We start from the raw sequence: 23,859 nt of genomic DNA on the forward strand, positions 1-23,859 counted from the left end.
AAGGATAGTTCCCCCCCCCCCCCCAACCCCCCCACCTAGAGCAAGGAAGTATCCTGAACCTTTGCCCATTCCTCTGCCCTCTTTGGCAATGCCGTTGATAGCGTGAGGGTAACTTCTTATGATACAAATTTTCGGCTACCATTACTGATTCTTATTCGAAATTTCGAGCACTATTGAGGTTTTAACCAGAGTCCCAGAACTTTAGATTACTATTCAAAGATGAGACCCCTACACCACGTGTTCAGTGTTACACGTAAGTCATCTGTCATGAATATTACTCCCACAAGTCTTTTATTTCAGCGATTTTTAATAATAATGTGCTGATGAGGATTTTCATTCACCATCGGGATTCATTAAAAATTCTGACCAACAGTTTCCTGTACCTAGAAGGAAAATTTGGAAAGTACCATGGACAACCTACATCGACATCGTGATTTACATATAATTCATTCGCATTTCTGTTTCAAGAAACAAGAAGGAAGGAAGATTAGGGTTCAAGAAAAGATACGAACTAAATGGTATTGAGACCGATCATAAAGGAATGTTGGAACCACATCAACCATGAAAACATATGTCCCCACAGCAACTTCATGGCTGAATGGTTTACTAAGTGCAGGGCCGGCTGAGGTGTCCGAGCGGTTCTAAGCGCTACAGTCTGGAACCGCTCGACCGCTACGGTCGCAGGTTCGAATCCTGCCTCGGGCATGGATGTGTGTGATGTCCTTAGGTTAGTTAGGTTTAAGTAGTTCTAATGCAGTATGTAAAGGGGGACGAAAATCTAATAGTCATGGGCGACTGGAATGCAGTTGTAGGGGAAGGAGTAGAAGAAAAGGTTACAGGAGAATATGGGCTTGGGACGAGGAATGAAAGAGGAGAGAGACTAATTGAGTTCTGTAACAAGTTTCAGCTAGTAATAGCGAATACCCTGTTCAAGAATCACAAGAGGAGGAGGTATACTTGGAAAAGGCCGGGAGATACGGGAAGATTTCAATTAGATTACATCATGGTCAGACAGAGATTCCGAAATCAGATACAGGATTGTAAGGCGTACCCAGGAGCAGATATAGATTCAGATCACAATATAGTAGTGATGAAGAGTAGGCTGAAGTTCAAGACATTAGTCAGGAGGAATCAATACGCAAAGAAGTGGGATACGGAAGTACTAAGGAATGACGAGATACGTTTGAAGTTCTCTAACGCTATAGATACAGCAATAAGGAATAGCGCAGTAGGCAGTACAGTTGAAGAGGAATGGACATCTCTAAAAAGGGCCATCACAGAAGTTGGGAAGGAAAACATAGGTACAAAGAAGGTAGCTGCGAAGAAACCATGGGTAACAGAAGAAATACTTCAGTTGATTGATGAAAGGAGGAAGTACAAACATGTTCCGGGAAAATCAGGAATACAGAAATACAAGTCGCTGAGGAATGAAATAAATAGGAAGTGCAGGGAAGCTAAGACGAAATGGCTGCAGGAAAAATGTGAAGACATCGAAAAAGATATGATTGTCGGAAGGACACACTCAGCATACAGGAAAGTCAAAACAACCTTTGGTGACATTAAAAGCAACGGTGGTAACATTAAGAGTGCAACGGGAATTCCACTGTTAAATGCAGAGGAGAGAGCAGATAGGTGGAAAGAATACATTGAAAGCCTCTATGAGGGTGAAGATTTGTCTGATGTGATAGAAGAAGAAACAAGAGTCGATTTAGAAGAGATAGGGGATCCTCGGGTAACAGAAGAAATATTGAATTTAATTGATGAAAGGAGAAAATATAAAAATGCAGTAAGTGAAACAGGCAAAAAGGAATACAAACGTCTCAAAAATGAGATCGACAGGAAGTGCAAAATGGCTAAGCAGGGATGGCTAGAGGACAAATGTAAGGATGTAGAGGCCTATCTCACTAGGGGTAAGATAGATACCGCCTACAGGAAAATTAAAGAGACCTTTGGAGATAAGAGAACGACTTGTATGAATATCAAGAGCTCAGATGGAAACCCAGTTCTAAGCAAAGAAGGGAAAGCAGAAAGGTGGAAGGAGTATATAGAGGGTCTATACAAGGGCGATGTACTTGAGGACAATATTATGGAAATGGAAGAGGATGTAGATGAAGATGAAATGGGAGATATGATACTGCGTGAAGAGTTTGACAGAGCACTGAAAGACCTGAGTCGAAACAAGGCCCCCGGAGTAGACAATATTCCATTGGAACTACTGACGGCCGTGGGAGAGCCAGTCCTGACAAACCTCTACCATCTGGTGAGCAAGATGTATGAAACAGGCGAAATACCCTCAGACTTCAAGAACAATATAATAATTCCAATCCCAAAGAAAGCAGGTGTTGACAGATGTGAAAATTACCGAACTATCAGCTTAATAAGTCACAGCTGCAAAATACTAACACGAATTCTTTACAGACGAATGGAAAAACTAGTAGAAGCCAACCTCGGGGAAGATCAGTTTGGATTCCGTAGAAACACTGGAGCACGTGAGGCAATACTGACCTTACGACTTATCTTAGAAGAAAGATTAGGGAAAGGCAAACCTACGTTTCTAGCATTTGTAGACTTAGAGAAAGCTTTTGACAATGTTGACTGGAATACTCTCTTTCAAATTCTGAAGGTGGGAGGGGTAAAATACAGGGAGCGAAAGGCTATTTACAATTTGTACAGAAACCAGATGGCAGTTATAAGAGTCGAGGGACATGAAAGGGAAGCAGTGGTTGGGAAGGCAGTGAGACAGGGTTGTAGCCTCTCCCCGATGTTGTTCAATCTGTATATTGAGCAAGCAGTAGAGGAAAGAAAAGAAAAATTGGGAGTAGGTATTAAAATTCATGGAGAAGAAATAAAAACTTTGAGGTTCGCCGATGACATTGTAATTCTGTCAGAGACAGCCAAGGACTTGGAAGAGCAGTTGAATGGAATGGACAGTGTCTTGAAAGGAGGATATAAGATGAACATCAACAAAAGCAAAACAAGGATAATGGAATGTAGTCTAATTAAGTCGGGTGATGCTGAGGGAATTAGATTAGGAAATGAGGCACTTCAAGTAGTAAAGGAGTTTTGCTATTTGGGGAGAAAAATAACTGATGATGGTCGAAGTAGAGAGGATATAAAATGTAGGCTGGCAATGGCAAGGAAAGCGTTTCTGAAGAAGAGAAATTTGTTAACATCCAGTATTGATTTAAGTGTCAGGAAGTCATTTCTGAAAGTATTCGTATGGAGTGTAGCCATGTATGGAAGTGAAACATGGACGATAAATAGTTTGGACAAGAAGAGAATAGAAGCTTTCGAAATGTGGTGCTACAGAAGAATGCTGAAGATTAGATGGGTAGATCACATAACTAATGAGGAGGTATTGAATAGGATTGGGGAGAAGAGAAGTTTGTGGCACAACTTGACCAGAAGAAGGGATCGGTTGGTAGGACATGTTCTGAGGCATCAAGGGATCACCAATGCAGTATTGGAGGGCAGCGTGGAGGGTAAAAATCGTAGAGGGAGACCAAGAGATGAATACACTAAGCAGATTCAGAAGGATGTAGGTTGCAGTAGGTACTGGGAGATGAAGAAGCTTGCACAGGATAGAGTAGCATGGAGAGCTGCATCAAACCAGTCTCAGGACTGAAGACCACAACAACAACAACAACAGGGGATCCAGTATTAGAAACGGAATTTAAAAGAGCTTTGGAGGACTTACGGTCAAATAAGGCAGAAGGGATAGATAACATTCCATCAGAATTTCTAAAATCATTGGGGGAAGTGGCAACAAAACGACTGTTCACGTTGGTGTGTAGAATATATGAGTCTGGCGATATACCATCTGCCTTTCGGAAAAGCATCATCCACACAATTCCGAAGACGGCAAGAGCTGACAAGTGCGAGAATTTTTGCACAATCAGCTTAACAGTTCATGCATCGAAGTTGCTTACAAGAATAATATACAGAAGAATGGAAAAGAAAATTGAGAATGCACTAGGTGACGATCAGTTTGGCTTTAGGAAAAGTAAAGGGACGAGAGAGGCAATTCTGACGTTACGGCTAATAGTGGAAGTAAGGCTAAAGAAAAATCAAGACACTTTCATAGGATTTGTCGACCTGGAAAAAGCGTTCGACAATATAAAATGGTGCAAGCTGTTCGAGATTCTGAAAAAAGTAGGGGTAAGCTATAGGGACAGACGGGTCATATACAATATGTACAACAACCAAGAGGGAATAAAAAGAGTGGACGATCAAGAACGAAGTGCTCGTATTAAGAAGGGTGTAAGACAAGGCTGTAGCCTTTCGCCCCTACTCTTCAATCTGTACATCGAGGAAGCAATAGTGGAAATAAAAGAAAGGTTCAGGAGTGGAATTAAAATACAAGGTGAAAGGATATCAATGATACGATTCGCTGATGACATTGCTATCCTGAGTGAAAGTGAGGAAGAATTAAATGATCTGCTGAACGGAATGAACAGTCTAATGAGTACACAGTATGGTTTGAGAGTAAATCGGAGAAAGACGAAGGTAATGAGAAGTAGCAGAAATGAGAACAGCGAGAAACTTAACATCAGGATTGATGGTCACGAAGTCAATGAAGTTAAGGAATTCTGCTACCTAGGCAGTAAAATAACCAATGATGGACGGAGCAAGGCGGACATCAAAAGCAGACTCGCTATGGCAAAAAAGGCATTTCTGGCCAAGAGAAGTCTACTAATATCAAATACCGGCCTTAATTTGAGGAAGAAATTTCTGAGGATGTACGTCTGGAGTACAGCATTGTATGGTAGTGAAACATGAACTGTGGGAAAACCGGAACAGAAGAGAATCGAAGCATTTGAGATGTGGTGCTATAGACGAATGTTGAAAATTAGGTGGACTGATAAGGTAAGGAATGAGGAGGTTCTACGCAGAATCGGAGAGGGAAGGAATATGTGGAAAACACTGATAAGGAGAAGGGACAGGATGATAGGACATCTGCTAAGACATGAGGGAATGACTTTCATGGTACTAGAGGGAGCTGTAGAGGGCGAAAACTGTAGAGGAAGACAGAGATTGGAATATGTCAAGCAAATAATTGAGGACGTAGGTTGCAAGTGCTACTCTGAGATGAAGAGGTTAGCACAGGAAAAGAATTCGTGGCGGGCCGCATCAAACCAGTCAGTAGACTGATGACCAAAAAAAAAAGTTCTAGGTGACTGATGACCTCAGAAGTTAAGTCCCGTAGTGCTCAGATCCATGTGAACCATGTACTAAGTGCAGGATGGTTCATAGATGTATCAATAAGTGAATACGACTGTTTTAATGTATGTTTACACTTAAGATACTTATGGGGTACTTTGAGAAGGTGAAACGAGTGATCATGAACCCTAAACAAGAAGTGATTTTAGTATGAAGTGCGATGGATAATAACTTTTAAGTTCAGGTAGATCCTAATACTGTAGAGAATAAAATAATTGTGCTGGATAAATTAGTATGTAAAATGCCTCAAACTACTATAGTAGGTGAAGGCTATCCGAAAATGTTTAGGGTACTGAATTCCAGCGTTGAACTGCTATTAATTTTCCTTTCATGGGTACTGTATGAATATTCGTCTGTATCGATTACATCCAGACAGACATGGGCCACTGAATCCAGTTCAAGTAGGTTTCATTCGCAAAGATCGTATCTTGCAGCTAAATGGGATAATAATGTACACAATATATTGTACGACTAGTATGTGAGGTTTCATCCTTTCTACTATGAGGGAGTGACAGTTTTGGATGCACATTCAACATAAAGAGATTTAGGAAATTAGTGCCCACCGTTACCACACATTACTCAAAGCAGAACAGAAAAATAAAATATAGGTCGGTGGATATATGCACAGAATTTGAATCATCAGAAAATTTCCATAAATAAATTACTGCATACACATTATTACTACATGACTGTGGAATCAATTATTCCATTTTCACTGGAATTGTGAAGTAATTTGTATGAATGAACAAGTGATGTGTCACATACGGTAGATTTCATGAAGACACTTCAGAGTGCAGACATCACCGCAGACACTCAAGATTTCTACGACAAATGTGGAAGTTTTGTGATTAAGGATGTTGCTTTCACTGCACTCACAAATGCTGTGCCGGCCGGTGTGGCCGAGCGGTTCTAGGCGCTTCAGTCTGGAGCCACGCGACCGCTACGGTCGCAGGTTCGAATCCTGCCTCGGGCATGGATGTGCGTGATGTCCTTAGGTTAGTTAGGTTTAAGTAGTTCTTAGGGGACTGATGACCTCAGATGTTAAGTCCCATATGCTCAGAGCCATTTGAACCATTTTTGAGCAAATACTGGGCAAGTAGTAATGACATTCTCCCAGACCATTCAGAAACTTTAAATGTGACAGACTACGAGGACTGTATTATAATTAACTCATTGCTGTGTCGTCCGAACAATACACAGCCAAGGAAAAAGCAACACAGGCGCAAATATGCGAACTGGCGTCAGTGCCGTAGACTCGCCGCTTGCGCGAGTTCCACCAGCGCCACGAGCGGCGCTGAGGATGAAGATATCGACTGCACCTCGGCCGGGTATAATCTGCGAATGACCGGACGACAACGGACAGAAACCCACAGGAAAGACAGAACAGCAGCTCTCGGCCACTTGGTTGTAGACCAGCGTCCAGGGCTGACTAGAAGTTACACAGTCAGTTGTTGTAAATTGCATTTGCTATGTACCGTGAACTTTACCTACGGTTTTATGCACGTAGCCATTGAGGGCCTTTCTTGTGTTATAATACATGCGGTGTTTCAAACTTCACTATTCGACAAGTCACAAAGATAAGTAAACCTTTTTAACTCAATTGTGTGACTTTGTTTCCAATTTGTCGGATTATTGTAGAACCTTCGTTCTCATATCCTGTTACGTGACACTGGGGCATAGCTGTGTAATAGTGGCAGGGAGAAATTGTCTTAGCGGTGTACTGCATCAGAAGCCATTTCATGAAGTCACAAACTCGGCCTACCGTAACAACAGTGACAACTCGGCCTCCTCATCTGTAGCGACGAGGCCTTCACAAAACTCATAATTTGCTTTCAGTCTGATAGGACAAGCCATGACTGGGTTACAAGATATGCCGATGTCACTGGAGTCTCAAACACACAGACAATGTTGTATACATCAAAGCTTCTGAGAACATGGTTCAAATGGCTCTGCGCACTATGAGACTCAACTGCTGTGGTCATCAGTCCCCTAGAACTTAGAACTACTTAAACCTAACGAACCTAAGGACATCACACACATCCATGCCCGAGGAAGGATTCGAACCTGCGACCGTAGCAGTCGCACGGTTCCGGACTGCGCGCCTGGAACCGCGAAACCACCGCGGCCGGCTTTCTGAGAAGATGTTCTGCCTGCAAGAAATTTACAAGAAAACTGGAATCATACAAGAAACCTGGAATCATACAAATCTCCATATTCCTACAAATCAAGCAGATCTACAGAGCAGGAGAAGGAACAAATGATTTTATGTGCACTTTAGATTACGAGTCATTACTTTTAAGTTGGTTGACCAACAAATGATTTTTTATCAAAAAACAATGCATGTATCTTTATTCAAAATCCTACCTCCATCAACAGGTTTCAGCGTGTATTCATGGTAAGTATGTATTTTTAGCCACAAATGTTCTCTATAATCTGGTTCTAGTATGAGAGATAAAATTTCACACATCTCCCAAATACATCTTTTGAAGTGGCATCAGTCGTGCGCTGTTTGCTCCCAAATCATACAATACGCGAAAGTTCACACGATCATTCAATGAACTGAATTTCTTCATCTGCGAACCAACGATCTTTGTCCTTTCCATTGTATCTCACAGAAGATGCTTCGGTGAGTGCAACGACCAAGCTGGATTGGCCCACACCACACACGCGTGTTTATACTTGAGAGTTATTGAGGTGGGCAGATCTGTTTATTTAGGGCGAAACGTGGGCTGTGCAACAGATACTGTTTATCAGTGACATATCTAGTAGGACTGGCATACTGAGACCGCATTTGCTTTTGCTCGTTTTAGGTGACCAGTGCCAAGGCAAGATAGTAAAGTGTAAAACATTCATGCGTATCATAGACAAGCATATATGTTTATAGCAGCAGTAATTCATCTTCTTCCACAATAATAACAGTTCATACTTTCATGCACTGCGTATGACATGTTCTTGTTCCTAGGTGCTATCGGCAACAGTGAAGCCAAGGGGGAATGGGTCGATGCCACAGTAGTGGCAATAGAGTTGAATGACACATCGCAGGTTATGATACCATTTTCCCCCAGGAGCTCTTAGGGTTAGGTCCACCCGATTACAAGCAAGCAGATACATTTTTATTCAACAGTGATTTCATATTTACATAAAATGTGCATGAGGTGTTTCTTTTTTTTTCTAGGTGTACTCGTTAGTGACATGGTGATTGGGGACGATGATATGAATATGGTGCTAAGAGACAGTTCAACTGAGCATGATATGAGGTCCATATTTAATTTTGTGAGCGTCCACAGGTGGTCACCACTGCGTCCTGTCAGTGATACACCTGCTCCTTCGGACTGCTTCGAACTGTCGGCGACACATCAAGGGCTGTCAGCTCGCCTGGGGCACACTGGAGTCGCATTCGGGAGGACGACGGTTCAATCCCGCGTCCGGCCATCCTGATTTAGGTTTTCCGTGATTTCCCTAGATCACTCCAGGCAAATGCCGGGATGGTTCCTTTGAAAGGGCATGGCCGACTTCTTTCCCCATCCTTCCCTAATCCGAGCTTGTGCTCCGTCTCTAATGACCTCGTTGTCGACGGGACGTTAAACACCAATATCCTCCATCCTCCTGCTCGCCTGGGGCTGTCAATCACATACTCCCTGTGCCGTCCCATCAACGCTTTACTCCCCACACCTGGGTTCATCAACGCTGTTCTCCCTGGGTCTGGGGCCGTCAATGACAGCTTCAGCTCGTCTGGGACCGTCAGCGGCCAGTTATGGTCACCAGACAGTTAGCAGCAGCTCCCTCGCACATCCGACTGGTTAAAGACAGCACCAGGTGAGCCCCATACCAGCTTTAAACTAGTCTGTACCAGCACCAGCGGGAAGTTGTGTCCCTGGGCGATATAACAGGGCAATATTTTTTCGACCCCAAAACACCGACAGATGGAAGTAGTATTAGTAGTATTAACTTTGTCCTATCTTCTCACAGTACTTTTTTTTGTGGGGTCCAGATCCTTCCGTGCCACCTCCCTGTCGATCCAACTGCGGTGAAGATTTCGGGAATGCTTCCGCAAGTTCGCTCTACTGCGCTACTAAATAAATAGCCGCGCTTCTCACAAACCGGGATATATTTCTCCCAACATTTTCAGTATTACTGTTTAAAACATAACTAACAACTGCTACGGTAATACCGCTCTCTTGAGTACAATCAAAACGTCCGTACATGAGTACTGTAGGACCTGAGAGAGCAAAACATTGGCAAAACATTCACATAGCATTGACAGCCATGTTAAAAACCTTAAAATCAACTACCGCTCTTCAACAATTCATTACGCCCTTGTTGATGTGTCGTTTACTCCATGGCTCTCGGATTCAGGCACTTGCTGCACAGTGGCACAAATGACTCCCGGACGACCGGTAGTTGTAATACAATTTTTACTGGCCCCCTTTGCGCCGGCTCCACCACTGCTCTACATTCAGTGCACACAAGAAAGGAAAACACACAACTTCCCTTTCCCACTACATTTATTCTTATTCAACTTACTCACGAATAACTCTACTGCAGGCTACCCATACCCAGTCTTTCTCCTCAATATTTATCAACCCCTTTCTGGAAAGAGAGTTTCGCAAACTCGTCTATGATCGGCAGTTTCCCACCATTAAGTGCAGTACTTTACTATGCTGTGAGCTAACATACCCCCAAAAGAAGGAAGCAAGGAAGCAATAATGGCGTGGAAAAGAAATAGTTTGGGTTGCGGGTGGGGGTTGGACGATATTGCAGGGTGACTCAAATGGGTGGTCGCTTGACTTGAATGTCACAGAAGGCCAGTTTTCCAGAATGCAGGGAAGTGGGTCTGGTAAGCCACTCAGCTGTGGATTTCACTTATATATGCACTTGCATGTCTTTGATCCATTAACTGGTGGTCCAGCTATATGAAGCTTCCAAAGAACGTATCTGCTAACAAGGTCTGAATTAATGTCCAAAATATTGAAGACTAATTCTGCTTCACTTGGCCAATAGTGGATTGAGAAACTGTACGAAACATGGAGCCAATCTGGGAGCATGCGCAATGGGTGATATTTTTGAATTTTATATCTCTGATGGCATCAGTTCTCACACTGTGCTCAGCATTTTAGTTCTAGGTGCCTCAACTCGTTTACTTCAAGCTGGCATTTAACAAAGCATATAATAGATTGCTCTAGTCAGGAATGGGCACTTGTCGAAATGTTCGCTGAGGGAAACAAGTTTTGAAAGTTTAAGAGTTTCCACTACCAGGAGCGTTGGCTATTTGTGGTGTATACAGATTACGAGTGCCTCCTCGCTGCTGTGGTGTACTGTGAGAGCAATCCCACTGCCTCCCACGAACCTTCTCAGAGAGGCACATATCCTATGCAGATGTATGTCAAGTTGTATGCTTTATGACATGAGTCCCTGTTGTTTCGGATCATAGATCAGGGAAAATACTGCAAGTTGGTTACTCTCTGAGCCCCAACAAACTTCATGGTGTTTTGATTACATTTATTGTACCAACATTCCCATGACTGAATCACAGGAGAATGGTGGAGCATACAAGAAACCTGTTGACTCTCAAATTTGTGGGCTGCATTAGATAGAAAAGTGGAAATTCCAAATGCACACTACAGTCGTCTAACGAAAAAGTTATGCGGCGCAGCACATATGCAATTTGAACTAACAAGTGCCACAACACATAGCTGAATTCTTCCACAATTTCAGTACACATGGTGCCCATTTCATCATTGAAAACTTGGGTGATTTCAGATTGCCCACAGATCAGGTTGATGTCCTGCCTAAGAGCGTTGAGAAATACGTTCTACTCTCCAAACAGATCACGCCAAAAATTATTTTGCCGTTCCTGGATACATTATGTTTTATGCACGCGCTGCATGATGAAGAAGGAGGTATCGGGATACGAATAAATGGATTCAGTGGAGAGACTCAAGGAAACCACTCAGCATAGCTGCATTCACCAGTAACCTTATACAGGCTATGCCATAATGGATGCAGGGTATGGCCATGCAGTTAATGTTTGGCAAGAATTCAACATATCTAATTGAGGTGAGTGTGCGAGGTTTTATATGGACGCAGATGTAAGATTGCTTGCGGATATTTTCGGTGAAGTCCGGAATGTACGTGTGACTGCCTGAATGCTGGAACCACACCGCAGCTTTCATGGGACTTCATGTTGAAAAAGGCACGTGCCAACACTGATTATTGTCGACATGCTTCTCATTTTATAACATGGGATTAATGTGGGACTTTGCCATGTATCTATAGGCATACCAAGGTAAATTTCCAGCGAATGGGTGGACATGTCAAAGCATGTGACTATGTAAGTTGTATCATGTTAACAACTTACACAGGCGCCACATGTACCAATCTCTGCTTGTTGGAGGGTTTCAACGGCTGTCCGATAAGGAAATCATCAGATTAGATAGATGCAAGGATTCTGGTGTAGGATATGTCTTGGACACGGACCTGGTATAACCTAAGAGCATAAATAAGGCACAGCGATTTTCCGCTATGTCTGAGTGCCTAGTTTCACGCAATGGTTCCATCCACATGCTGAAGTCGACGCTGAGGAGTAAACAAGAGATACATTATGCACGATGGAAACATCAAGCAGTGTCTCAGTTTGGGAAGGAAACTAATTGGAACACGTGCACTATGTCCTTCTAGCAGTCGTGCTGGTTCAATGGGTATATTGGTGTCAATACCAAAAAGTGAACTTCAGCGATGTGCGAATTTGAAAAAAAAAAGTTAAAGAGTAATACTGTTTTATGAAAAACGAAAATTTGAAAAACCACCGTAAAATTCACCTATTTTACCGCAGGGAGAAGTGTTACGGTGCACAGGGTAATGTCGCCAGGCCAAATTTTAAATAGGTCACAACCTTCGGTACAGAATTAGTCAGTCTGAAGAAGGCTAAGGTTTCGATAGAACGCATGAAACCTGTTTATTTAGGTATGTGTATAGTGGACCTTTCCAAACCCCATGGGTACTAGTGTCACTGCAGGTTTGCAAATACTTATTTTGCAGATCCAAGATTATTTATAGGATACAGACAGCTACCTCTATTAGGTTAATGGTTGCAATCCATATGAAGTAATAGATAGTGGAGTTTGTTGGCCTTAAATCTAAAATGTATTTGTACCTTACAGAAACTGCTGCCTGCAAAAGATGGGTGAAGGGGGTGCATCAACCGTCCTCAATGGCTCTCATGATTGACAACTGCAATAAATGCCCATGTGGTGGTGTAGATGCTCTCTGCATCTGGTGCTCCAAGAAAGTATTCGATTGCAAGACGGTGTGATTCGGACTGTATCACAATTGAAAATCGGTCTCCATTTAATGACAAATGGATCATTTGCAAGGATAGGATCAAGATCATCCCATAGTCTTACTATTGACCTGGGTTACATACAGTGGAACTACACTGTGAAACCACATTACAAGACTCCTTTTCTGAATACCTGTAACTGTCTCCCATTGCGACACAGAAGTTTGAGATTTGACTCAATGATGCCTACGACCTTCCTCTGTACTTCTGTACCCTGCAAGGTCAGCTACGGTCTCGGCAACACTTCAGACAGCAAGGTGTCGACACAGCTCGAAAGTTCATGTGACATGTAAAGTGGGTTGATGACGTCACATTGGCACTAAATTTCGTCACAATTCTGCCAAACGCCACCGTGGACGTGCCACACGATGAGAATGTTGTCACAGTCCCTCTTATCCACATTTCTCCACTTCTTTTGACGCCTCCGCGATGTAGGAGAGAAAAACGATGACCAGTGTTGAAGTTTTCGTGTGGGTAGCCAAAGAAAACATTTCAGACACATCACCAATCAGAACCGATAAGAAAAGGTCTTGGTCCTAGGAGGTGGCATAAAAGATGTCAATAAAGCCATACTTTCTCTTGGGGCGTCCAAAACGACAGTTCGCAGTGCTGTGAGTGATAGAACAACCTTCATGACAGTTCGACGCTGCTGACACTTCGAGAACGATTCAACCCTTCTCTAAGGACATTGTGAGGCTGCAGTCTTGCTGACCCCTGACCCTCTCGAGTGTAGTGCGACTGGAATTTTTGCTTTGATATACACGGTGAAACCACTAGAGACCGTGTGCAACCATCCGACGAAATTTGACTGTGACCGAAGTAGGTTTATGCTCTATTAGCCCTCCTGTTTCACGCCCTCCTTTGGCGTGACCGCAGGAGAGGAGGGGCATTGACACATGCTTGAGTAAAACGGCAAGAGGTACCTCTAAAACCCCCGCAGTTTGGCAACACCCTCACTACAGAGATTTCGTCACCCACTCAGCTGAGTGGCACTCCTCTGCTGGTCTAGTGTACGCTTGCAGACATGCACAATCTAAGGGGTGTTGAAGGGGTCGTTTGCCCTGATGCGCTAGAGCAGCAGTGGAATGGAATGGAAGTATTCTACTGACTTACTGTAACGGCTGTGCATCTTTATCTATTTGGAACAAAGCGGAAAATTTCAGAGGTAAAAACAATCATTTATTATCTTCTTTAATACCAGTAACATTGTGGGATACATGAACATATGCTAGAATGCATGCATTTTTTTAACGGCACGAGGTAGTGATGATTCTTCGTACATACTGCGTGCAGAATAAAATCTCATAGAGCAGTTAATAGCGAAAATATGGTTCGAAGTATGCTCATGGGTGACCTCTGTAAGAGCATACCACACATTCTCTAATTATCCATAAACGTACTCCTACCACCTGAGACTGTCATTCACAGCACACTGGATGGCTGAGTTAGCACACATCAAATTTCGAAACGTTAACTCCTGAAAGTTAGTGCACTCTACATTATTCTCGTCGTTGTACATTTTAATTGTTTTTGAGTTCTCGCCAGCGCATTATGTATGATAGTCTATTAACACTGGCCCATTTGAGTGCTGAACGGTAAGGTCACTTCTGAAAATTTCTGACACAACTACTGTCATTCATGTGACGAAAGCACAAGCTTCATGCTGCTAAATTTTTGAACACTTCCACCATGCTGAACTTTTCACTAGAGGGTATGCCCCACAACCACATGCTTACTGCCACTCACATTTACATCTTATGTTACTGAGAACAGCATCAGCTTAATATGTGAAGTATACCACCGTAACTCAGTGACGAGTGATGCCGATGTTGGTGACAACAGGAACTTAGAGTCCCGGAAGGAAAGTTCCTTTACGCCCTGCTGCACTGCTGGCGCAGCGCTGTGCACTGGTCCACTGCTGTGGCACAGACTCAAAGTTGGACGAAGAAGGATCAAGCTTTTGTATGTCCATCCTCTTAGCAGGAGGTCTCTGGGACGACGGCCGTTTACTATCGTGACATGTAAATAAAAACACCTACAGCCCGCATCTCGTGGTCGTGCGGTAGCGTTCTCGCTTCCCACGCCCGGGTTCCCGGGTTCGATTCCCGGCGGGGTCAGGGGTTTTTTCTGCCTCGTGATGACTGGGTGTTGTGTGATGTCCTTAGGTTAGTTAGGTTTAAGTAGTTCTAAGTTCTAGGGGACTGATGACCATAGATGTTAAGCCCCGTAGTGCTCAGAGCCATTTGAACCAAAAACACCTACAGCCGTCCTTATGATTTTATTTTATTTTATCGTTACCAGTTTCGACGCTTCAGTGCGTCATCTTCAGGCTGTTTTTGATGCAATACAGGTCGATATGATCCCCATGCATACCACATCTGTTGCCAGCATTACTGGATACGCAGTTGATGGCTGGAGTGCTGACACATACGTTTTCAGATTATCTGTGTATCCAGTAATGCTGGCAACAGATGTGGTATGCATGGGGATCATATCAACCTGTATCGCATCATAAACAGCCTGAAGATGACGCAATGAAGCGTTGAAACTGGTAGCGACAAAATAAAATAAAATCATAAGGAAGACTCTAGGTGTTTTTATTTACTTGTCACGAAGAAGGATCAGGTGGTGGAAACCTAAAGGCTGATAAATCAAGTAGATTCTATGGAAACTCTATTGGCTCCCATAAATATGATAGTTTAACTGCGTAAGAATTTCCACTTTTGGCTATGTTTGTTAATTTTCTGTTTCACAACTACTTATCTCAATATTCAAAGTAATTACGGACTTGCAGCTGGTCGTCGTTCGGTTGGGTTCACCTAAGGATGACTGAGTGGTGCCTAATCAACATATTGTGAAGCAAAGTGAATGACGACCGACTCAAAGACCGATACTGCTACGAATGTTTAGCTCGCCAGGAAAATATTTAAAATTCACCCTTATCTCAGTGACAGTCTTTTGGTGCTCATGCGTTTGTCAAAAGGATGACCCGTTACAATTTTCCGCAATGAAAGTATTTCGGGAAACCTTATCGCTTGTGCTAGGCTGTATACCCTTTGTACTCCTGCCACTAAACTTCCAGCTGCAGACAGACACACACACACAGGCTGTACTCACGTGACGTTGCTGACGTCGGCATTGGCGAGTCCTGTGAGGCGCACGTTCCTGAACCTGATCTTGAGGACGTATTTGACGACGTGATGGATATTGATCTGCGCGACCTGCAGGGGGTCCAGTGGAACAACGCCCAGCGACTGGGTCCCTGTTCACAAAGTTATGATTCGTCATCCACGAATAAGAAATATTCGATTCTAGAAAATCTTTTGTCTTAATTGAAATGTCGACAATTTGAAAACGGCAGCCCGCATATCCACATTCATACTCTCATTAAAGCCAAATGTGTAAAATTTTATACGATGGAATAGTAAAAGAAAGCATATAACTAAAAAATAATAAATTTCAACAACACATTCCTGTTGTGATATATAGAAATGAAGCGTCTCGAAAGCAACTCTAGTGATATTTTTTTACAAAAAAAGGGTACAACAGATAAAAGAAAAATTTTAGGCATTCATTTCTTCTGGTTTCTACATTGCTATCTTTCAAAATCTTACATTTACGGTACGTTTGGACAGAAGATCCTCTTTCAGAGAAACTGCTCGTGAAATACACTGAGATAAGAAAAGTCATGGGATACCTCCGAATATCGTGTCGGAACTCCTTTGCCCGACGTTGTACGACAACATGTCCTAGCAGGGACTCAATAAGTCGTTGGATGTCCCCTGCAGAAATACTGATCCATGATGCCTCTACAGTAGTCCACAATTGCGAAAGTGTTGCCGGTGCAGAATTTTGTGCACGAACTGACCTCTCGATTATGTCTCATAAATGTTCGACTCGTTTCATGTCGCGCGATCTGCGTGACCAAATCATTCACTCCAATTGTCCAGAATGCTCTTCAAACCAATTACGAACAATTGTACCCCGCTGACATGGTCCATAAAAATTCAAGTAGCTGAACTTCCAAAGGAGCCAGTCCATTCCATGTAAACACAGCCCACATAATTATGGAGCCACCACCAGCTTGCACAGTGTCTAGTTGACAACTCGCATCCATGTCTTCGTGGGGTCTCCGCCACACTTGAACCCTACCATCAGCTCTTAGCAACTAAAACCTGGGCCCATCTAACCACGACACGATTTTCCAGTTGTATAGGGTCCAACCGAGCTGGCCACGAGCCGGGAGAGGCGCTGCAACGAACTCATGTTGCTAGCAAAGGTACTAGCGTCGGCCGCCTGCTGCTATGGCCGATTAACACTAAATTTAGCCGCACTGTCCCAGCAGATTGGTTCCACGTACGTCCCACATTGATTTCTGCGGTATTCTCACGCAGTGTCTGTTAGCACTGACAACTCTGCGCAAACACCGCTGCTCACGATCGTTAAGTGAAGGCCGTCGGCCACTGCGTTGTCTGTGATGAGATGAAATGCCTGAAATTTGATGTTCTCGGTACAATGTTGTCACTGCGGACCTCGGAAAATCGAATTCCCTAACGATTTCCGAAATGGAATGTCCCTTGCGTCTGGTTTCAACTACCATTCCATGTTCAAAGTCTGTTAATTCACGACGTGCGGCTGTAATCACGTCCAGAACCTTTTGACTTGAATCACCTCCGCCAACACACAGCTCTTTTAGCCTTTTGTACGTGATACGAAAGCGCTCTGAAAACGTAGATATCGGTATACCATGACCTTTGTCACAGTAGTGTATTCAACTTTAGGGAGACGAATTTAAAAAATGTTTGATAAACGTTTTACGCAATTCTCATGACTTGCACAGTTTGTGCTTCTCTTACTGGGGACCTTCTTGCTGAATACACTTCAGATGACAGGGAGTGACTACGTACAGTGCAGTCGAGCAGAGTGCGTCATGCCTCCTACCGTGGACGGGACGACGCGTCTTAGGTCCGTTGTTCAACTTGCCAGCATACCTCGATGGGCCACACGCCGACCGCGCCTCCATCGCCATCGTATGGCAGGGAGGGCTCTCGGTGCAGTGAGTAGACCAAACTGGCGTACAACGCGGCTGCGTCACTCAAACATACAACTCCTATCAGTAGACACAAAACAACTGAAGATCTGCCTCGCAGTGGTCGCCCGCGGCCGGCATCACCAGCTGTCGAGGACTGCCTTATACGAGGCCTGTTCAGAAAGTAAGCTCCGATTGATTGCCAAATTGAAACCACAGTGAACATCAGAAATGTTTTACTTGTAACAATTAGCTACACCTTTCAGCTACTTCTCTACGTAGTCGCCGTTCTGACTTAGACTTTTGTCATAGCGTTGTACCAACTTTTCAATAGCCTCACCATAGAAGGCAGCCGCCAGTGCTTTCCGCCAATTCTCCACGCTGGCCTACACCTCGTTGTCTGTGTCAAAATGTTGTCTTCAAAGACAGCGGTTCATGTGACCAGAGATGAAACTCAGGGGGAGACAATTGCGGACTGTATTGTGGGTAATCTAACATTTCCATTTGAAAACGATGCAGGAGCATCTTCATTGCCCCTGCAGAATGCGGCTGAGAATTGTCGTGAAGACAAAACAGCACGACAGTTATGTAATGTTAGCTGCATAGCTTCAGGCGAAATTTCTCACCAGGCCCTCGTACTTGGCGGCAGACACTATTTTCTAGACATCTTTACGCACTCACTGCGAGCTCAGAAATGAAAAGAGCGACGTAATGCCAACTGGGGTTATACTAGAGACACTACTCAACACATCTGTGCAAAGCTTTATCGGATTTTCATAGTCGTTTCCATTTCGCGACCGATCGGAGCTTACTTTCTGAACGCCCCTCGTAGATCATAGCTACACACAGGACAATAGAATAGCCGACTGAGAAGGCTATACCACCCCAGGAATACGTAAGCATCTCATCAATCTGGCCTCTAGGTAGCAGGTAGCAAACAACGAAACAACCTCGCAGCACCGTGGTGCACGAGGAACTCGAATTAGACCAGGAAAAATGGCATGTGGACATCTCCATGGAAGAGTGGAGGGTCTGTCTGACACTTGATCGTCACAGAAGAATGTGGAGGCGACTGGTTGAAATGCACATCCCAAACACGCAGTTCCCCAAGAATGTTGAGGTGATCGGCTACCAACGCACATCTCAGACAGTCAGTCCCACGTATCCAGCACACAACTGGGTCTGTCTTGTTTTGGGCCAGTATCATGTACGTATTTCGAAAGCTTCTCAAGGACTGTGCTCTATCGCAGCAGGATCCTCAAATCTACTGTGAAGCTCTACAGTCAACTAATTGGCACCTACATCGTGATTAACTTTCCCCAGGAGGCAGGGACCAACAGAATGAAATGGTATGCAGTATCTGCTGTCACGAACAGCGTTCAGCACACTTGTGACCGCGTAAAACTCACACAGCGTCGTCGCAGGAACCCTCCGCTACACACTGGATGACCTCAGGACAGGCCGAGGAGTGGCGCAGGCTTGAGCTGCGACGCCTCCACAACCTCGTGGACAGCAAGCTAAGTGTGTCAGAATGCAGGGGATGGGACCACAAGGTAGTGTATGGTACCCACAACAAGATCTAGATTTGAAAATGTGCAAATATGTGCGTTTTAGAGTAGACTGCCTTTATTTTGCTCATTATTTCATTTCGTTTTGGTTTTCATTCCTCTGTCGGTAAAAACGGAACTCTTACATGTCAAATTTGCTGTCCATCTCTCTGATTGGCTGTCTGTCTGTCCGACGGTTAAGACCACATTTTCTAAGTAAAAGGCTGACATATCTGTTGTGTACTACTTCGTACATAGCATTAAGGACAGGTGTGCTACAAAGTGGTACCACAGCTCTCACAGAGAAGCTGGACAGAAGCAGAAATGGTTAGCGAGCACGTAAATGCAGTAAAAAGAAGTTTACTTAGCTTATAGCTTTCTCCAAGAGTTGTGAGGAAACGTTACAAAAGAACAAACAGCAAATAAGTCCATTACAAAGAACTAGATAAAGAGCGTCGTGCCATGTGAGACGCCCACTAGTAATGCACTAGTGAACTGTCTAAGGCTGACTAAGACTGAAGACTGCACCTGTAACTGGGCCGTGTAACTGTCGCCGCCCATCCTGTATCGCAGCGGCAGACGGCGCCAGTAGCGAGAGCCGCTGAAGGCGTGGCACAGCGGGCGTGCGTCATTGGATCCTCCAGCTCCCTGCGCGACCACTATTGTTGTCTTATTGAAACATGCGTTTCTATTGCCAACTGTGAGATGTGATGGAGGTGATATTAATCTATGACATCACAACATCAAGTTAATATTTATGTCACATGCTAAGATCTACAGTTCCTTGCCAGTGTACAAAATTTAAATTTCTAAGTCAATGCAATCGAAAGATATGTAAATTTCTAAGTCAATGCAATCGAAATATAAGGCCATTTATGCCACGTACTCGTATTTTGCAACTCCTAAACTCACACATCAAAACCTACAGGGCGTTTCGTGTAGATCATGAAATTTGGCAATAAGTAAGGCTTCACAATAAAACTAAAGGGAAAAATCCGAAAATGGTTAATTTTTAATTATATCACAGGAAAAAAGATTTTTTGTCCGCTTTTATCCGACTGTCTGTACATTTATTCGTCTGTTAACACCCCTTTTTGTCAGGAATGGACAGACGTATCAAGTTAATATTTATGTCACATAGTACAGCTTACAGCCCCTTTGCGATGTAAAATCTTTTAACTTCTAAGTCAATGGTCTCAAAAGATATGACCATCTACGTTACATGTATTGATCTCGCAACTCACTCATCAAAACTCATAGGGTACTTCTCGCTCATATACACTCCTGGAAATGGAAAAAAGAACACATTGACACCGGTGTGTCAGACCCACCATACTTGCTCCGGACACTGCGAGAGGGCTGTACAAGCAATGATCACACGCACGGCACAGCGGACACACCAGGAACCGCGGTGTTGGCCGTCGAATGGCGCAAGCTGCGCAGCATTTGTGCACCGCCGCCGTCAGTGTCAGCCTGTTTGCCGTGGCATACGGAGCTCCATCGCAGTCTTTAACACTGGTAGCATGCCGCGACAGCGTGGACGTGAACCGTATGTGCAGTTGACGGACTTTGAGCGAGGGCGTATAGTGGGCATGCGGGAGGCCGGGTGGACGTACCGCCGAATTGCTCAACACGTGGGGCGTGAGGTCTCCACAGTACATCGATGTTGTCGCCAGTGGTCGGCGGAAGGTGCACGTGCCCGTTGACCTGGGACCGGACCGCAGCGACGCACGGATGCACGCCAAGACCGTAGGATCCTACGCAGTGCCGTAGGGGACCGCACCGCCACTTCCCAGCAAATTAGGGACACTGTTGCTTCTGGGGTATCGGCGAGGGCCATTCGCAACCGTCTCCATGAAGCTGGGCTACGGTCCCGCACACCGTTAGGCCGTCTTCCGCTCACGCCCCAACATCGTGCAGCCCGCCTCCAGTGGTGTCGCGACAGGCGTGAATGGAGGGACGAATGGAGACGTGTCGTCTTCAGCGATGAGAGTCGCTTCTGCCTTGGTGCCAATGATGGTCGTATTCGTGTTTGGCGCCGTGCAGGTGAGCGCCACAATCAGGACTGCATACGACCGAGGCACACAGGGCCAACACCCGGCATCATGGTGTGGGGAGCGATCTCCTACACTGGCCGTACACCACTGGTGATCGTCGAGGGGACACTGAATAGTGCACGGTACATCCAAACCGTCATCGAACCCGTCGTTCTACCATTCCTAGACCGGCAAGGGAACTTGCTGTTTCAACAGGACAATGCACGTCCGCATGTATCCCGTGCCACCCAACGTGCTCGAGAAGGTCAACTACCCTGGCCAGCAAGATCTCCGGATCTGTCCCATATTGAGCATGTTTGGGACTGGATGAAGCGTCGTCTCACGCGGTCTGCACGTCCAGCACGAACGCTGGTCCAACTGAGACGCCAGGTGGAAATGGCATGGCAAGCCGTTCCACAGGACTACATCCAGCATCTCTACGATCGTCTCCATGGGAGAATAGCAGCCTGCATTGCTGCGAAAGGTGGATATACACTGTACTAGTGCCGACATTGTGCATGCTCTGTTGCCTGTGTCTATGTGCCTGTGGGTCTGTCAGTGTGATCATGTGATGTATCTGACCCCAGGAATGTGTCAATAAAGTTTCCCCTTCCTGGGGCAATGAATTCACGGTGTTCTTATTTCAATTTCCAGGAGTGTATAATCATGAAATCTGGCAAGAAACAAAGTTTTACAGTCAAGTAAAGGGCAAAGTCCGAAAATTGTTAATTTGTTATTATACAATTAAAAGAGCAAATTCGAAATTACACAAAAATTTTAAAGTTAAGACTTAAAATTGAAATATTCCCGAAAGGCATGGAATTAGCAGGACTGATATCTTGCCAACACTGACAGGGATAACAGACTCAAATCGCCCAGATATCTGATCCTGGGGGAATGTAGTATCCATACACATAATTAAATCTATACGGAACCCTCAGAGAGTGGAGCCTACTCGCAGTTTACTAATTTTCTTTAGTTTAATTACGATTTTACTTTCACTCCTTGCTCTGCCTGAACGTGAGCCCAACTGGTTTGAAGGACTTTCTGGACAACTTCTTTGAGCAGTTTTAATACCCGTACCATGTAGAGTACGTTTATTTAAATGTGATTACAAATTACAAATTTTGTGATGGATTGGTTACTTCCTTGAAGCAAAATGAGATTTGATTCCTTAATGACTACTCTAGCACTTAAGACTGTTTAGTTACGTCAACAAAACTTCCGCCCTCTCCCCTCCCCCTCTTTCCGCGGACCCCTCTCTCTGTCCTCTGGCGTTTGGAAGCCTCTGGTCTGCGGATTGAAGAATGATTCGTGGCGCTTGTTGCCTGAACGATATTTATCCTTAATAATCATGAAATTAGCAACAACTCAGAAATCATTCAATGTTGACTGAAAACTTACATTTAAGGAAGCTCCTTTTCTAAAACAACAATCTTCGATTGATATGTGTTTGCACTAAGACGTGAGAAAACGCAGAAGCGGCATTACTGATTTAATCTCAGAACTGTCATATAGCCAGCTGAACAACCCGTATGTCCAAGTTGCTGAACAGAATATTGCACAGAAGACTTGGGCATCTTATAGACGATTCTGACATTACGGTTGATAAAGGAAGAAACATTTGAAAAATCCAAAACTTTCATAGGTTTTTTCGCCATAGAAAATATATTTGACAACATAAAATGGTGCGACATGATTTAAATTTTCAGAGAAACGAAGTATAGGGGAAGACGGATAGTATAAAATATGTACAAAAACTAGTAGTGTAAAATGAAAATGTAGAACCAAGGGAGGTGTTCGGATTAAAAAATGCATTGGACAAAGATGCCATTTTACTACGCTACTGTTCAGCCTTCACTTCTAGTAAGCAATGACTCACTCAGAAGAAACCTTCATGAATGGGATTAAAGTATGGGATGAAAGGATTCAATGATAAATTTCACTGATGTCATCAATCGTCATTGATAGTGAAGAAGCATTTCAAGACCTGTCGAAGACAACGAACAGTTTATGAGCAGAAGTAGTGAATCGAGAATAAAATGACGAAAGAAACTATGAGCAGCGGAGATGGGATTCGTCACAAACATAACATCAGAATTATGGACCGCGTAATATATGAAACGAAAGCTATCTGCTACCTTGGAAGCAAAGTAACGCATGGCGGACGACACTAGTAGAATACTCGAAGCTGACTAGGATACGCAAAGATGGTATTCCTCTTCAAAAAAAGAAGTCTACCAGTGTCAAACAGAAGCTTCTGAGAATGTACGTCAGAAGCACAGTATTGTCTGGATGTGATTCATTGGCTGTGGGCTAACTGGAAGAATGGGGAACATAGCATTTGAGATGTCCTGGTTCACAAGCATGCTGAAAATTATGTTGACTAATATAATAATAAATGAGGAGCATTTGAGATGTGCTGGTTCACAAGCATGCTGAAAATTATGTTGACTAATATAATAATAAATGAGGAGATTATCCGCAGAATCGACGAGGAAACGACTATGTGGAAATACTGATGAAGAGAGAGAACAGAATGATATGGCATGCGTTATGATGCAAGAGAATAATTTCCATCATGCTGGTGCTAGCCGTACAGGGAAAATAGAGATTGGAATGTACCTAAAACATAATTGCGGACTTCAGGTGTAAAAGCTAAACTTAAATAAAGAGAATGACACAGGA

General features: G+C 43.9%; 1 protein-coding gene across 1 annotated transcript in view; it reads right to left on the bottom strand.

Moving 5' to 3' along the window:
• The window catches only part of LOC124545592, a 71,047-nt gene that overhangs the window by 45,656 nt on the left and 1,532 nt on the right, over positions 1-23,859 (bottom strand). Inside the window, exon 2 of the mRNA XM_047124540.1 lies at positions 15,677-15,821. Coding sequence (XP_046980496.1) covers positions 15,677-15,821 — 145 coding nt within the window. The remainder of the gene's footprint in view (positions 1-15,676; positions 15,822-23,859) is intronic.

This window comes from Schistocerca americana, chromosome 8 (genome assembly GCF_021461395.2).
Source record: "Schistocerca americana isolate TAMUIC-IGC-003095 chromosome 8, iqSchAmer2.1, whole genome shotgun sequence".
In the NCBI taxonomy this organism is placed as follows: domain Eukaryota; kingdom Metazoa; phylum Arthropoda; class Insecta; order Orthoptera; family Acrididae; genus Schistocerca; species Schistocerca americana.